The 14,515-nt window shown below is 41.1% G+C and overlaps 1 protein-coding gene across 4 annotated transcripts in view; it reads right to left on the reverse strand.

Annotated features, from left to right (window-relative positions):
* Positions 1-5,811, reverse strand: part of ATP8A1 (ATPase phospholipid transporting 8A1) — a 249,302-nt gene extending 243,491 nt beyond the window's left edge. For all 4 annotated transcript variants that reach the window (XM_074275001.1, XM_074274999.1, XM_074275000.1 and 1 more), the window contains exon 1: positions 5,623-5,811. In XM_074275001.1, the coding sequence (XP_074131102.1) occupies positions 5,623-5,671 (49 nt within the window). In that variant the 5' untranslated portion in view covers positions 5,672-5,811. The remainder of the gene's footprint in view (positions 1-5,622) is intronic.
* Between the last annotated feature and the right edge of the window lie 8,704 nt (positions 5,812-14,515).

Raw genomic sequence — 14,515 nt, forward strand, 5'->3', positions numbered from 1 at the left:
AACACTGGGCAGACATACTATTCATTCAGCGTGTGCCTGTTTTTGAATTTTCCTGTGTTTGGAACATGTATAATGTATGATACTGTCATGAAAGTTTTTAAAATGCTAGAACCTTGTGTCTTTTTTAGTGTCTGGCCAGTCTCAAGGCAATTTCACAGACTTAACTTTGACTTATATGTAGTTTAAGGAATATAATCACCTTGATGGCTCATTAGAACACAAAAATGCAATACTATGTTCATAAAATATTAAAACTTTTAGATTTCCCAGCTATCAGGGTATTAAAAACAGAACACCAAGTTGGGAGGCTTAAAGAATAGTCCTTTTTGAAAACATGGAGTGGTTTATATAACTTATTGGTACAATGAAATGTGATATCCTTGATATCTAGATCTGTAAACTCTTATTCTGAAACCTCGCTCCCTTGGACTGTATAACATTTTACTTTCCATTGTGTGGCAGATTACCATAGTAGGAAGAAAACTGGTTTTCAAGGTTGGAAAGTCAACTCTGTCACTATATAAACTTGGACAAATTAACTAGCCTTTCTGGGCCCAATTCTTTCTTATTTCTGGGGTGACTGATCTTGAAAGTTCTTTCTAGCCCCAAAATGCTGTGACTCTTCTATGCTTCTTCCACTTCCCCCCAGACAGTCTTCTGGGACAATGGTCTCCTGGCCCTTCCACAAACAAGACAATCCCATTTCTTGACTCCAGGCATTTTCTCTGGCTGTCTCCCATGCCTGGAAAACTCTCCTTCCTTAATTTTCCCTACTGACCTCCTTGGCTTCCCAACTAAAATCCCATCTTTGGCAGAAAGCCTTTCCCAAACCATTTTAGTCTTAGAGCCTTCCCTCTGTTAATTACTTTTTATTTATCCTGTATACAGATTGGTGGTTTATATTTGTTTGCAAATATCCCCCATTAGATTGTGAATTCCTTGAGGAAAGGGATTATCTTTAATTTTTTTTTTTTTAATGAATGTTGATTGACTGATAGAATTGTTAAATATCTATGGCTCTCCAATAACTTACGAGGTATTTTCTCCAGATTTCATTCTTTATTCTGTTCTACTTTGGCATTAGTCTTCAACTTCTTTCTCCTTCACACTATACTCTCTCCTCTCAAGTAACTCATCTGTTTTAATGATTTTAACTCTTTTCTTTAGGCTCATGATGTTCAGATCTCTGATTCTGACTCTGATTTCCAGGGGCCTTCAGAATTTGATTAACCACCTCAAGCTAAAAACCTGAAATCATTGTCCTTGCCAAACAATCAAATCCTGAATATGGTGAAATTGTAATCACCAAGACATCAGGCTTAAAATCTTGAACTCTTCTTTGTAGAAGAGGAAAAAGACAGATGAGTCAATCTGTTTCAAATTGTCATTATTTCTTTCATAATGTTTCTCTCCCTCTTTCTTCATACCCAACTGTCACTGTTCTTGGTCTGAACATTATTTCCCATGCATGAACTACCAGAATGACTTCCAAATTATCTTCATTTATGCCAGCTGGCCATCTACCAGAAAACCAAGGCTTACCTGGAAATCTTACTATTTGCCCTTTTTTACATGGAGAAAGAAAGCCACCCTCAAAATCTGATCTTCAGAGACAGCAGCACCCTCCTATCAGTTAATCCATTCATTTTTTGAACTTTACTCTGTAAATCTCAAACTTACCTAACTCACTTTACCTAATTGGTCTCAGGCTGTGCTTACAATCCCATGTGGGCACTTTGATATTCAGTGTAGTTCACAGATATTAAGGATTAAACCAGAGCAGAAGATTTAAAGTAGGCCTTTACCTTAAAATCTGACACTTTGGTATCAATTAATAAATAACAATTCAATAATAACTCAAAAATAATACCTAAATTGAGGTATACTAATTAGCAAATTAGTAATATTATTATTGTCCTTTCCAAACTCTGTTAACCTGTAATTAAATTTTACCTCCTCAAATCCTGCAGACATAGCTTTTATGTTCCCAGCATTTTCTGGTCTGTTTCTCACCTTCTTGTTCCCATATATAGGTTACCTAGCAGTTCATGTTACTGGAATCAATACTCCTACAGCCCTTATCACTTATCTTTCCTATCTCATCCTAGATCCAACTACTAAGTAGAGAACCCAATAAGATTAATGATAAAGAGCAAGGCCTTGTAAATATCAAACTATTAGAAGCACTTTGTGTAGCATCAAAGAATTGGGGCGGAGGGGAAGTAGCTAACAAAGTTATGTGAATATAATAGAATATCACAAAAATATGAAAAGTATAGAGAAACATGAGAAGACTTATGAACTGATGCAAAATGAAATATGCAGAACAAGGAAAACAGCATATAAGATATTATATTGTAAATGCAAACAACAATAATAAAACAATCAAATCCTGAATATGGTGAAATTGAAATAACCAAGAGTGTTTTCAACTTAAGACAAAGTACTTCTTAGCTTCTTTAGTAGAAGCAATATGGAACACTGCATATAATGTCAGATATATATATATATATATATTTTTTTTTTTCCATACGTTCATTGGTTTTGCTAAACTTTTCTTACAATGAATGGCTTTCTGAGAGGGAGAAGACAAATGAATATTGCTGAAATGCAGGTCATATAAAAATCCAAAGATGGGTAAAATTTTATGTTGAAAAATCCTAGTTTTCTCTTTTGTGCTCTAGGAAACACTTCAAGAAATGTATAGAAAGACTGTCAGTTTATGACACTATGCAAGGAAAACACAATTTTTTTTTTTTTAATTTTGCTTTAGCAAAAGAACTCTGGAAGATGACTATGAACCACTACATAGAATTCCCAATCCCTCTAATTTTGTCCGCCTGCATTTTGGATTTCCTTCACAGGCTAATGGTACACTATTTCAAAGTCCGATTCTTTTTGTACAGCAAAATAACTGTTAGGACATGTATACACATATTGTATTTAATTTATACTCTAACATATTTAACATGTATTGGTCAACCTGCCATGGGGGGGGAGGGGAAAAATTAAAACAAAAGGTTTGGCAATTTTCAGTGCTGGAAAATTACCCATGCATATATCTGGTAAATAAAAACTATTAAAATAATAATAATAATAAAGGAATACAACATTCTAATAAAATGCTATTAGCAGAAGCATTTGAGTGAACATATGATTAATTAATATAGAACTAGGAATATGAGCTCCAACTCCTGACTTTTCTTATCTGTCAATCAGTTCCACTTTAGAAGAAAATTTGTAGAGTCAAAAGAAATCTAGATTTAGGGTCAGAAAACCCAAGTTGGTCTGAAAACGAGCCCTGATATTTGCTAGTCAGCTGAGTGATAGTGGCCAAGACCTCCATAGGCACATCTCATTTTCCTCATTTGTAAATTGGAGGTAACAATATTTTCATTAAGCACCACGGGGTTTTTGTGAAGCCTGCTCTTTAAAGTGCTATATTTGTGTATTCTTATGTTATTTCTTGCTATTTATTTTGACCACTTCATGTTTAACTATCGCTTCACCATGTTTCACACTAAAAAATAATAATAATTTAATGGCATCGAGCATTTCTTTAACTGCATGCTGCTCTGTGATAGTAAACACATACAAATGTGAATCTGTCACATCCTGAGTCAAAAAATTCAGGTACACATATAGCTCGGTTTTGCTGCAAAGACACGGGCGGAATCTATCTCCTGTTGCTCGGCGCTAACAAGTGTGGATAGTAAAATTCAACAGCTGGCCCCGGGTCAGGGAGAAAGCAACTTCCTCCTTACAGAAGTGACGGGTCAGCAGGCCCCAAACTGATAAACCCAAACCTGTCTGTAAGGAGGAAGAGCGAACCAACGGGCCGTGGTTCTCTAACAACAGAACCGGCCGGCAGCCGCTCTGTCTACAGTGGCAAAGGGGCTGCTGCCAGCCCCGCCGCAAAGGTGCGGCTCCCTGCAGCTGCAGAAACGGGGCTAAGGGGCGTAAGGGGTCTGCGGCCTCCAGATGTCTGAGCCCGGGGGAAGGGGGCCGCGATGGTGCATGTGTGTGGCTCTGGGGCTGGGAGAGGGAGGAGGAGGCTGGGGGACTACGTGGGCACAAGTGCTGCAGGGGCGGCACTAGGGCTCTCGCCCTGGAAACCACACGAGCTATGGGTTCGTGGCCAAAGAAGAACCACGAAAGAGAAAAAAAAATGAGCAGAGAAGGTGCGGCCAATTTCTCTGACCCAAAGGAGGATAGAGAAGAGGTGATGGGGAGGGGGAAAACAGAGGTGATGGGGAGGGGGAAAACAGAGGTGATGGGGAGGGGGAAAACAGAGGTGATGGGGAGGGGGAAAACAGAGGTGATGGGGAGGGGGAAAACAGAGGTGATGGGGAGGGGGGAAAACAGGTGATGGGGAGGGGGAAAACAGAGGTGATGGGGAGGGGGAAAACAGAGGTGATGGGGAGGGGGGAAAACAGGTGATGGGGAGGGGGAAAACAGAGGTGATGGGGAGGGGGAAAACAGAGGTGATGGGGAGGGGGAAAACAGGTGATGGGGAGGAGGAACAGAGGTGATGGGGAGGGGGAAAACAGAGGTGATGGGGAAGGGGAAAACAGAGGTGATGGGGAGGGGGTAAACAGAGGTGATGAGGAGGGGGGAAAACAGGTGATGGGGAGGGGGAAAACAGAGGTGATGGGGAGGGGGAAAACAGAGGTGATGGGGAGGGGGAAAACAGGTGATGGGGAGGGGAAAACAGAGGTGATGGGGAGGGGAAAACAGAGGTGATGGGGAGGGGGAAAACAGGTGATGGGGAGAAGGTAAATAGAAATGATGGGGAGGGGAAACAGGTGATGGGGAGGAGGAACAGAGGTGATGGGGAGGGGGAAAACAGGTGATGGGGAGGGGGAAAACAGAGGTGATGGGGAGGGGGAAAACAGGTGATGGGGAGGGGGAAAACAGGTGATGGGGAAAACAGGTGATGGGGAGAAGGTAAATAGAAATGATGGGGAGGGGGAAACATGATGGGGAGAAGGTAAATGGAGGTGATGGGGAGAAGGTAAATGGAGGTGATGGGGAGGGGAAACAGGTGATGGGGAGGAGGAACAGAGGTGATGGGGAGGGGGAAAACAGGTGATGGGGAGGGGGAAAACAGAGGTGATGGGGAGGGGGAAAACAGGTGATGGGGAGGGGGAAAACAGGTGATGGGGAAAACAGGTGATGGGGAGAAGGTAAATAGAAATGATGGGGAGGGGGAAACATGATGGGGAGAAGGTAAATGGAGGTGATGGGGAGGGGAAACAGGTGATGGGGAGGGGGTAAACAGAGGTGATGGGGAGGGGGAACAGGTGGTGAGGAGGGGGAAATGGAGGTGAGAGAGAGGAGACAGTGTTAGGGCAGAGGAGGTGGGAGGGAAAAGAGGAAGCACTGCGGGCAGAGGTGATGAGTGTGCCGCGGGGGGAGAAGGGCATTTTGCAAAGGGCATCTGCATCCCCCTCCCCAGCCCCGCTCCCCTCCCCCGCCCACATCCCCTCCTCCCCACCCCCGCCGGTCCCCAGCTCGTGCTTCGGCTGCAGGCAGGGCTGCCGCAAGCTCCGAGCGGCAGCTGCACCCCCGGGCTCGGGAGCCGGACGGCCGTCGCCCTCCGCTGCTGCGGCGGCTACTCACCCTCGGCCCGGGAGCGGATCTCGGACACGGTCCTCCGCATGGTGGGCATCGCGGCGGCTGCAGGTGGGTCCCGCCGGCCGGGCCGCTCTCCCTCCGGGTCTGCCGGGCTCTGCACCTGTCACCGCCCCGAGGCCGCCGCCTCGGCTCCGAAGGTTCCCCGCCTCCTAGCCCGGGATCTCGGGGCGCCGCGCGGTCTCCTCCGCAGGCTCCCAGACCATCCCCCGCGCCCCCCGCGCGCCCTCCCCGCCTCGGCTGCCGCTGCCGCCGCCTCGGCGGAGCTGCCTGGGCCGGCGAGCAGGAGCAGGCGCTGCAGCCCGGCGGCACGGGCTCGCTCCGAGCTCCAGCGGCGCCTCCGCGCTCGCGCTCAGGCTGCAGCAGCCCGAAAGGAAAGGGAGGGGGCGAGGGCTGGCAGCAGCCCCGGCAGCTCTACTGGCGGCTCCCAGCCCGGCCGCCGAGAGCCGCCCACCTCGCTCAGGACTGTACCACCGTCCACGAGGAGGGGGAGGCCGAGGCAGCCAATGCGCGCCGCGCGCGGGGGCCGTCCAGCCCTCGGTATTCCTCCGCCCACCTAGTCTGCCCTGCCCAATTCAATTAGTCTATTACACTGCGGTGAGAGAAACCGCTCCACCCTTCACTTCAAACCTTGCAGTTTCCTTCCCACCCCTCCTTTTGCTTTCCGAGCCGATGGAACGGACCTCCCGGGTCCGGGCTCGCGCCAGGCTTCTGGTTGCTGCGGGAGGCTGTTTGGGGGCGGCGGGTGAGAAAGGAGAGCTGGGGAACAAGTGGGACCGGGCCTCTGGGGGTGAAAAGTCTGGACTGGCCTGAAGAAGGGAAGAGGGTGCGCAGGATGGTTTCTACAGCAAAGGCACCCATTGTGCTGGAGAGGAAGCACCCCCTTTCCTCCAGCTGCACGCACCCCGGGGACTCTCAGGCTGCAGCTGCACCAGCCAAAAAGAGCTTGGCCTCCCTGCCCGACCTGGAGCAACAGGTTCCGAGGGAAGCAGAGGGCGGCCGGCTTCTGGAGGCTTTAACCTGGGAGCCCTGCACCGCAGGCGGGTGCGCCCGGCCTGAGGCTTCCCAGCCGCCTGCTCTCCGTCAGCCAGGGAGACCCCAAAGTCAGCGGGAAGATCTGAAACCGGCCTCGGGCCTGGCGCAGGAAGGGAGCAGACCATTGAGTCCTCGTGCACTTTAACCTCAGGATTAATAAATAAATAAATAAATAAAGAAGGTTGATTTCTTTCTTTCTTTTTTTTTACTTTCCTTCACCTCTAAATATAAACTATTTCACTGTGGCTAAGATATTGACCAGCCAGTGAAAGAACAAACTTACACTCTGATTTTGAATATCCAATGGAAGGGAAAAACACCCTTTTGTTTTTAAGTGAGATGCTAAGATGCCATGGAATAAGGAATACATTTCAGCAAATCGTGGGTTTCTTAACTACGCTTTGCCACCTGGTTGCAATTCATAAAAAAAACCGATTCAAATTCAGATTTCATTTATTTATTTATTTTTCTTGGAGCTCTTATCTGGACTGTGCTGGTTTTGCATAGATCCCTCCGAAATCTGATTACAAGCAGGCCTCGGGCCAGAGAAGCTGCTAGCCGCCTGCCGGCTCCTGGAGAGTTCTTCTTCCCTGGGTTTCTTTCAGAATGCTGCATTTCCTAATCTTGGTCCCGACACTTTTAATATTCAGTCAGGTGGCCAAATATTTATTAAGCTCCTGCTGTGTACCCAGAACTGTTCCAGGTGGTGTTAATAATAAAACAGAAAGCTGGTTTTTCATATTTAAGAAACAAACAAAACAAAAACCTCAGTCTTTAAAGAGGTAAAATAAGACACTGATACATTTTAACACCCCCCCCCCAAAAAAAAACCCAAACAAACAAACAAACAAACAAAAAAACAACTACCACTACCTTGCCATGATAATTTCCTCTTGGCCTATTAAAAAGAAGAGTAGACTTTCATGGGAACTGGTTATCCAGATGCTGAAAATAAAACAATAAAAATAAGAATAAAAAACACAAAACAATAAAGGTAAGCCAAATAGAAACATCATAAAATAGATAAATAATAAGTCAACATTTTAGGAATGATATAATCAAATTACTGGTACGACAAGACAATGTTGAGAGAAAAAAAGGGGGGAAATACATTGCTCATTTTGTAAAGCCAGAAAATACTCCTTGGACAGGGAGGTGATGTGGTGGGTAGAATGGCTGACCACAAGTCAGGATATTCATCTTTCTGAGCTCAATTTTAATCGGTTATGTAAGCCTAGACAAGTCACTCACCCCTGTTTGCCTCAGTTTCCTCCTCTGTTAAATGAGCTTAGAAGAAAATGGCCAACAGCTCCAGATCTTTGCCTCAAAAAACCTCCAAATGGAGCCATGAAAAGTTGGACCTGCCTGAATAACAGAAAGAACACTACCACCTTTCATCCATGGAAGACTAGGAGTTTTACTGAAAATGAGATTGGGTGGTTAATAGATTAATTAAATGAAATGCAATTTCCTTACCTAAGTCAATTCATGACTACTGATTATCTTTACTTTCATCTAATCAGTCTTTTGAGAATTCAGTTCCATTTGACAAATATGTATTAAGCATGTATTAGATACTGAACTTTGTCTTGCTGTTGTGGAGAGAACCAAAAACAAATTTCCCTTTTTCATAGAATTTATAATCTATTAAAAAGAATATGGCTGTGATCCACAAACTAGAAAGAAGAGTTGACTCATATAATAAATAAGTACTATATATTGCACATTATGTATACATGTCATATCTCACATTACACATTGTAGGCCTGCACATATTTACATGTATACACACGATACATATGTACATATGAGGGTGTTTATGTATATGTACATATATGTGCAATGAAATTATATATTTTTAGAAAATCCTTATAATTATCTTAGATCACCTTAAAAGCCAAGGAAATTGAGAATAATGTATTATTTTATAGATTATAATGTTTAGCTGTTAAGTATTTTCTTTTCAAACTCTAAAAATTTATGATTCTATTGGGTAAAAATAAACCTTAAATATGTTAGCAGAAGGTGAGAGTGTGTTTGTGTGAATGTATGAGAGAGACAGAGAGAGATATTGGTGGGGGGGAGGAGGAGATGGGAGTCAGCCATTTTTACAGACACATCATGCCTACTTTTAATTGGTTCCACCAAAACCTCCACAATGCCACAGTCACCGGAAACTATGATTCAGAGGTAAATTAATTACATAGAAACAATGGGAAAAACACAATAAATGTCCAAAGAGACAGATGGAATCCGGACAATTAAAGTTTAAATTAAATCATTACCTGGTACATTTTTATAATAGAAATTTTTGTTCATTTTTTTCCCATAACATTTCCTCTCCCATTGCCCCAGAAACTTTGAATTTCTGACATGTCTGGGGAATAGGAGGAGAGCAGATGGTGAAGGGATAATCAATCTATACAAACTTGTCCATTGAAGGCAGAGGAAGGTCAGGGATGCCATCCATGATGTCCTGGTACTCTGAAACTTTGTCCCTTCCACATAATTCTTTTTTCTTTCTCCTAATTGATTGTAGAACTAACCTATTTTTTTCTATGATTTTAATTTCTCTAGAACAAGGATACTTAATTTGGGATCCATGGATTTTAAAAATATATATATTTTACTAACTTATTTCAATATAATTAGTTTCCTATATAATCTTATGAAACAGTAATGCGACATAATATATAGAGTATTCAGCCTAGAGCAAGGAAGGCTTGAGATCAAATATGGTCACAGACAGTTCCTAGCTGTGTGTTCTTGGGTATGTCATGTAATCTTTGCCTACTTCAATTTTATTAACTATCAAATAAAACTAATAACACAACTCCCAGGACTAAGTGATAGAATGTTTGTAAAGGATTTTGCAAATCCGTAGAGCACTATATAAATGCTAGGTTCGATCATTATTATTGTTACTAGTTAATATTAATAATGGATTTATTACAAGCAATAATTACATCATATTCTGATACTGGGCTTGCCTGCTGCCAGTACAACTAAGTAAGATGAAGCAGGGCTTCCATTTCTGGTATCCAGAACTAGCCTTTCACCCTTCCCTAAATCAGGAATCATGTCTCACTTGACAGAGAGAAGGAAAAAGCAGACCACCATCGAGCAAAGTGACAACGGGAAGTGAGTGTTCCTGAGCCTCTTCCTTTTTAGTTCAGTTTAAATAAACATTTTGATGGTAAGAAGCAGGAAGCTCCAAGGAGACATTGCAGAAAGGATGCCTTGGAGGATGACTTTGCCAGCTGAAGGTTTCCATGTGGGGGAGCACCAGCCTGGGCTCTAGAGGAGCTGCCCACCTCCCTTGACCTCCCTCCTGTAGCTACAGGTCAGTCAGAATGTGCAGTAGGAGAAGGCCCTACCTCAGGGTTACTGGTTACTGGTGGCCCATCTTGGACCAATGGAGAAAGAGCTAAGCAGCCTCCTCCAGGTGAGAGAGAGTCAGCTTCTAGATGCACAAGGGTCTCAGCTCTATGAGCAAAAAGAAGATAAACTGGGCTTTGATGGAGTCTTGCAAACTCCAGCTCTTCATTGCTTGATTGGCAGGGTTACAGGATATTGACAGACATTATGCATACCTGGAAAGGAGGTACCTCCTCTCCCAGGTCCAGTGGGGAAATTTGCCAAATATGCACATTTTGCCACAAGCCTGGGATCAAATTTCAGAGAATAAGCAAGACCTAGTGCAAGATCTTCTGCTGAATATATCTTATTATACTACTTTAACTAAAGAAAAAATTATATTCAAAACCACTCATCCCAGAATTGGGGGACAAAATAAACGTTTAATACTAGTGGGGTTGTGGAGAAATAAATATGCTCATACTTTGCTATAATAAACTGGTAAATCCCTGTGGAACAAACTGGCCTCGTGTTTTTTTTTAGGGGGAAAAAAAGCCAAACATTTATTAAGCACTAGCTGTATGCAAAATAGGTACTGCTTCCTCTCCTCTAGTCAGAAATGATCATTAATAGTACCTTTTGAATTATTTCTTTTCTCCAGCTTGTATCTATTTCAGAGATCCTAATTTAAAGGAAAGAGAGATCATTTTTGATTAGGGGAAGAGAAGGCAAGAGAAGAGGAAAAAAGGAAGACGAGCTGGGTTTTGAAAGTTGGCTATCAATAAGCAGAAATGTAGTTCAGAGAAAGGAATGATATCAAGGCCTGAGGCAATCTTTGTTTAAAATCAAACTATTTTTCCTTTCACTAAAATCAACTCTTTTTTGAGACACTTCCCTTCATGTCAAATGGTGTGTTTATTTTCTTAGTCACCTAATGTTCCTTGCTGAAGTAGAAAGCTGGAGCATGTAGGATTAAATAGCAATTGGGATGGGAGGTGCTGCTTCAGACTTGCATGATGTGACTTCATAACATTGTCTATCAACGGGTGAAATAATCATCAAAAGGGGGCAATGTTACTTAGCATGGCTAACCAGTATGGTCTTATATAACGAAGTACATAGACTCTAAGTTTTATCCTATGAGTGTAACATTTCTGAATTGGCAGCCGAGTTCTCCACTGGCTTTTTAAAAAATTAACTTTTAATGGATATTTAATATATATATTACCTTATCATCCCAAGTATTCCTCCTCCTAGAAAGCCATTCCATATGATGAATAATATTTTTTTTAAAGTAAAAAAATGTCAGTTCAACTTATTGGTATATTGAAAAAGTCAAAAAAACATGTGCAATGTGGATTTGTGGACCTCTTGCCTCCCTGAAAAGGTAGTTTTGGGTCTTATATTTTTTCATCTAATGCTTGATCTTTATAATTTTGTTATATATGTTTTTTATTTTTTGATGTATATTTGTTATATTTATTTTTTTTACATTGTTGCACTGTGCATATTTTCTTATTCCTGGTTACTTCACATTGCATCAGTTCATACAGATCTTTCTATGCTTCTCCATTTTAATCATACATATTTCTTATGGTAGAGTAATATTCCATTACATTCCTATACCATAATTTATTTAGCTATTCCCCAATTGAAGGATATCTATTTTGTTTTAATTATTAGTTATCACAAAAATTTTTGCTTTGAGTGCTTTGGATTATATAGAGAATTTCTTCTTACTAATAGTTCCTTGGGGTATAATGGAATCTTTGGTTCCAAGGGTTCTGACATTTTAGACACTTTACTTGTATAACTCCAAATTTGTTTTCTAAAGTATGCTATTTCACAACCATTTTATAACAGTGAATTAGTGTGCTTATCTTTCCACAATCCTTCCAACATTAATTGTCGCTGTATTTGCCAGTTTTCATGGCATGAGGTAAAACTTTAGCATTGTTTTGATTTTCATTCCCTCATTTTGATGATTTGGAAAATTGTTTCTTGTGGTTGGGATATTTTACAATTCTTTCAAGAAATGTTTGTTTATATCCTTCGATATCCATCTCTTAGGATATTAATATAATCATATATAGTCATATGTATTTATTAGTCATATATATTAGTCAATATGTCTTGGATTGTAAACCCTTAGAGAAATTTGATGCAAAGATTATTTTCCCTATTCACCCACTTCCTTTCTTATCCTAATTGCACGAATATTCTCTGTGCAGAAACATTTCAATTTCAAATGTTCAAAGTTATCTTTTGTAATTGTCCCTGTTTCTTGTTAAAAAGAACACATCTATCCATAATTGTTAGAGGCACATAATCTTTCTCTTCTAATTTTTTTATAGTATGATCTTTAATATTAAAGTCATATATACATTTAGAATATATTGTGGAGTAATTTAAAGTGTTGGTCTAGGCCCAAATTCTGCTAGACTGCTTTCCAATTTTCTAAACAGCTTTTTGTTTGTTTTTTGTAAAAACAGAGATTTTTCTCTCTGGGAAATTTGTTTTCCATTTTTTCAAATTCTGGTTTAATTCTTATTGGCTTTTATAAGTATCTGTCTACACTTTTTCTGGCATAGACCCATGTCTTAAGCAACCTCTTAGGTTAGATGTATGAGATGTCAGATCTGGAAATTTTGGACCAGATAAGGGCCATGAGGATATGGGGCATGTTTTCCACTTCAGACTTCTGGTATGTAGCTTCCTCCATTAACTGAGAACTGGAGGTCTTATGCTATAACAAGACTCTCCTGTCCAAGACTCATCAATACTTTGGGTCTATTATCTCATTAATGCGGATAGTTCTACAGTGGCAGAGATCACAAGTTCAGTTTTTTTTTTTTCAGCCATCTCTTACTCTTCATGACTCCTTTAGGGTCTTCTTATCACAGAGTCACACACCCATAATTCCAGCTCCTCCGAGGTGGAGTTCTGAACTGCAACAGGGTTAAAGCTGATTAGGAAGTCACATGTACCCATAGAGTGAGCCCCTGGGAAGGGGGACGTCAGGCTGCCCAAGGAAATGCCCAGGAAATGGAGCAGGCAGAATTGAGTTTATGATTGATGATTGCAAGAAAGGGAGACTCAATCTTTAAAAAAAGGCAGAAGTATTATACTTGGGGGGAAAGGGGAGGTAATTAGAATGAAATGGCTTGCCCAGAGTCATACAGCCAGTGTCATCAAGTGTCTGATTTGAACTCAGATTCTCTTAAACTTAGGCCAGTGCTCTATCAAGTTGTCAATTTAGCTGCCTCTGAGGCATTACATTTTAAAGATCATTAAGTTCATAATTTGAGTAATTGGGAGGGATTTCTAAGGGCCATATCCTTAAGTTTCTGGGAGGACACTATAACTATCAAAATTTCATAGGGCATACTGTTCCTATTGGGATGAGGCTAGTTGCAGAAGTGAATTAGAAACAAAGGACTAAAACTCCAAGGAAAAGTGGAATTCTGGATTGAGTGGATTGAGACCTGAATTCAAATCTAGCATCAGATACTTACTAACTGTGTGACCCTGGGCAAGTCACTTAATCCTGTTTATCTCAGTTTCCTCATCTGTAAAAAAAAAAAAAAAAAAAAAAAAAAAATCAGAAGGAAATGGCCAACCACTCCACTATTTTTGCCAAGAAAATCCCAAAAGACAAAGAGTCAGACATGACTCAACAGCAACACAAGAACAAGGTAGTTAGATTATATATACAGATGGTGAAGGGACCGAAAGATATCTTTAGATTAGTACTTAGATAATCTGCATGTAGGCTATATATATATCTATATATATATATATCTCAGAATATAGGTAACATTTATACATTTATATATATGCATTATGTATATTCTGATCTTCATTCATATATATGTATATATATTCCGATCTTCATTCATATATATATATATATGAATGATTCTGATCTATCTATCTATCTATATCTATATCTATATCTATATTTATATCTATATCTATATCTATGTATATCTATATATCTATATATATATGAATGAAGATCAGAATACAGGTAATGTTTCCAGCCTCAAGAAAACTAGTCAGATTGGGATACAAGGAACAGGCAGGGGGGACTCAGATGAATGATTTGCTCAGTCTGAGTGACTCAGGCCCTTGTCTGCTTTTTGTGTCTCCCCTCTTCCTGTCTGACATCCTGCAGCTCTGCCCTGAGCTGACTCTGGTTTCCTTTCCTGGTTCCCTACTCATAATGTTTCTCTAGGCAGCTCAGAGTTACTCAATTTTTTTGGACAGCTTTATCTATATCACAAAGTGACCTGCATGGAAAGCCTGCTCCTCCTGGCACTATTAAGCCATAGTTACAATTCTATGGTGAAGGGTCTAGGGAAGAAACATGAAATAATTCAATGTACTCTTCAAACAACTTACAGTTTTATGTAAAATCTGCTCTACAGATTCAATATCAGATACCTCCATACTCTTTATACTATAAATAATGTGTGTGGAAAACCTT

Source organism: Sminthopsis crassicaudata, chromosome 6 (assembly GCF_048593235.1).
Source record: "Sminthopsis crassicaudata isolate SCR6 chromosome 6, ASM4859323v1, whole genome shotgun sequence".
Lineage (NCBI taxonomy): Eukaryota > Metazoa > Chordata > Mammalia > Dasyuromorphia > Dasyuridae > Sminthopsis > Sminthopsis crassicaudata.